Consider the following 2,177-nt stretch of genomic DNA (forward strand, 5'->3'; position numbering starts at 1 on the left):
CCTGAGGCCACTTTGCTTCTGAATGAAAGGGTTTTCAGAAGTGTTGGGTGTTTAGCCCCACAGCTTTACAGATCACAGAATCACAGAACATTAGGGATTGGAAGGGACCTCAAAAGATCATCTAGTCCAATCCCCCTGCCGGAGCAGGAACACCTAGATGAGGTTGCACAGGAAGGCGTCCAGGCGGGTTTTGAATGTCTCCAGAGAAGGAGACTCCACAACCTCTCTGGGCAGCCTGTTCCAGTGCTCTGTCACCCTCACTGAGAAGTTTCTTCTCAAATTTAAGTGGAACCTCCTGTGTTCCAGTTTGTGTCCTTTACCCCTTGTCTTATCATTGTTTGTCACCGAGAAGAGCCTGGCTCCATCCTCGTGACACTCACCCTTTAAAGATTTATAAACATGAATTAGGTCTCTCCTCAGTCTCCTCTTCTGCAAACTAAAGAGCCCCAGCTCCCTCAGCCGCTCCTCATAAGGGAGATGCTCCACTCCCTTAATCACGCCTTTGATTCCCTGGGTCCTTGGTCTTGGAAATTCTGTTTGGACAAGGTAGCACTTTCTTCTGGCTGGAACAAAGTGACTTAGTGTTCTTTACTGGCTAAAAGCCCTCTTTAGGCATTGGGTCTTCTTATTTTAAATGAAACTGATATTGCATGTGATTTGCTGGTTCCTCACTCTTGCAGGGCCTTACCCACAGGTTCCAATGATCTTCAAAGAGCTTCAAATGGAAGGGTTTATTGTGTCCCGCTGGAATAACCGCTGGGAGGAAGGTCTGAAGGCATTGCTAAAATGGGTTGTGGAAGTAAGGAAGGAAGGAGTTGTTTTCTGTAAGGTGTACTCACACCACAGCTTCCCTGTTTGGAAGGGGTCTGTTGTCACAGCTGTTGACATGCGGTCCCAGTATGATACTTTTCATCCACCTAACTTGATCTTTGAGCGTTTCAGGAACACTCAAACTATAGCGAACATGCCTTAATCCTTTCAGCTTTGTAGACACCTATGTTATTAGCTTATGGACTTAGCTATATTTCATAGTATCTGTAGCCTTTGAAAAAGGATGCCTCCAGAGTTTTAAAACACTGCTCTAGCAATGAAGAGATTCATGGTTAGAGTAATTCTTCTAATTCTCACTCAGAAGTCTCCTTTCATTTGTAATATAAGCAAGGATTTCCATTGTAGTGTTATGCTGAAATTACTGGCAAGAATGGATGTTTTTATGGAATTAGAAGCTGGGCTTTAAAGGGGCTTAATAGGAAATTTCTTAAATTTTATTTTTCTAAATGAAGGCTGAGTTTAACACTTGATTCATGTCTGTGAAAAGCTTATGAGTGTTAACACTAAAGGCTAAGAGACTCTAGCTTTTACAAACATGAGGACTTGGGATGGCTCAGCTTTTGATCATTTGGATTTGCAATTCCATACTTCCTTATTGGGAAGGACTGTCTTTGGGGAAATAATCCTCTACCCGTTCATTGTTTGGGGACCAAGTAGCACTAAATCTGTCCTGGTGTGTTATCAATGACTTTTGCTCCTGGTTCTGACTCCAAGTAGAAAGTCTTGCCACAGAAGCAGATCTTCACAACAGCCTACCTAGTTTTGCAGAGTTATCCTGGTGGGTGCCAGCTTGCATGTTTCAGATGAGCCATACAAGCTGGAGAAAATCTGGTTGCAGTTTAGTCTTCTGAAGATAGTAAAAACTAGGCTTCTGATTAATGAAAACTCAGCAATTTCCTTTCTTCCTTTTGACAGGGAAAAGTGAAGTGCCATGAAAAAGTCACTGAAGGATTTGAGAACATGCCAGCAGCTTTTATTGGAATGTTAAAGGGAGATAATATTGGAAAAGCTGTTGTAAAAGTCTGAAGGTCACGTATTCCTGGGAGACTGGGTCAGGAGAATGTGATTATGTTAAGTGCTTTTAACTCACTGATTGAAAGGCATGTTTCAGTCTTTTTGCTGGACATTTGGTGATGATAACTTCTGTTAATAATTGGGCTAATATGTTTAAGTATATGACAGTGGCTTTGCACGTGAAGAAATTCAGAGCTGCTTCTCAAAGCATCTTAAAATTGCTGAATCTCCTCAGAACTGTGACAGATTTAGTAGTAGCTTGAACCTTTCTGCGAGTTGGTTTGTAGAAAAGAAAAGCAATTCCAAAAGCTTTGGCAGCTGATGGCACATTT

At 42.0% G+C, this 2,177-nt stretch overlaps 1 protein-coding gene across 1 annotated transcript in view; it reads left to right on the forward strand.

Annotated features, from left to right (window-relative positions):
- Positions 1-1,905, forward strand: part of PTGR1 (prostaglandin reductase 1) — an 8,585-nt gene extending 6,680 nt beyond the window's left edge. Inside the window, 2 exon segments of the mRNA XM_010180734.1 lie at positions 681-799; positions 1,747-1,905. Coding sequence (XP_010179036.1) covers positions 681-799; positions 1,747-1,857 — 230 coding nt within the window. The 3' untranslated portion in view covers positions 1,858-1,905.
- The last annotated feature ends 272 nt before the right edge of the window (positions 1,906-2,177 follow it).

Source organism: Mesitornis unicolor, unplaced genomic scaffold (assembly GCF_000695765.1).
Source record: "Mesitornis unicolor isolate BGI_N332 unplaced genomic scaffold, ASM69576v1 scaffold34333, whole genome shotgun sequence".
Taxonomy (NCBI): domain Eukaryota; kingdom Metazoa; phylum Chordata; class Aves; order Mesitornithiformes; family Mesitornithidae; genus Mesitornis; species Mesitornis unicolor.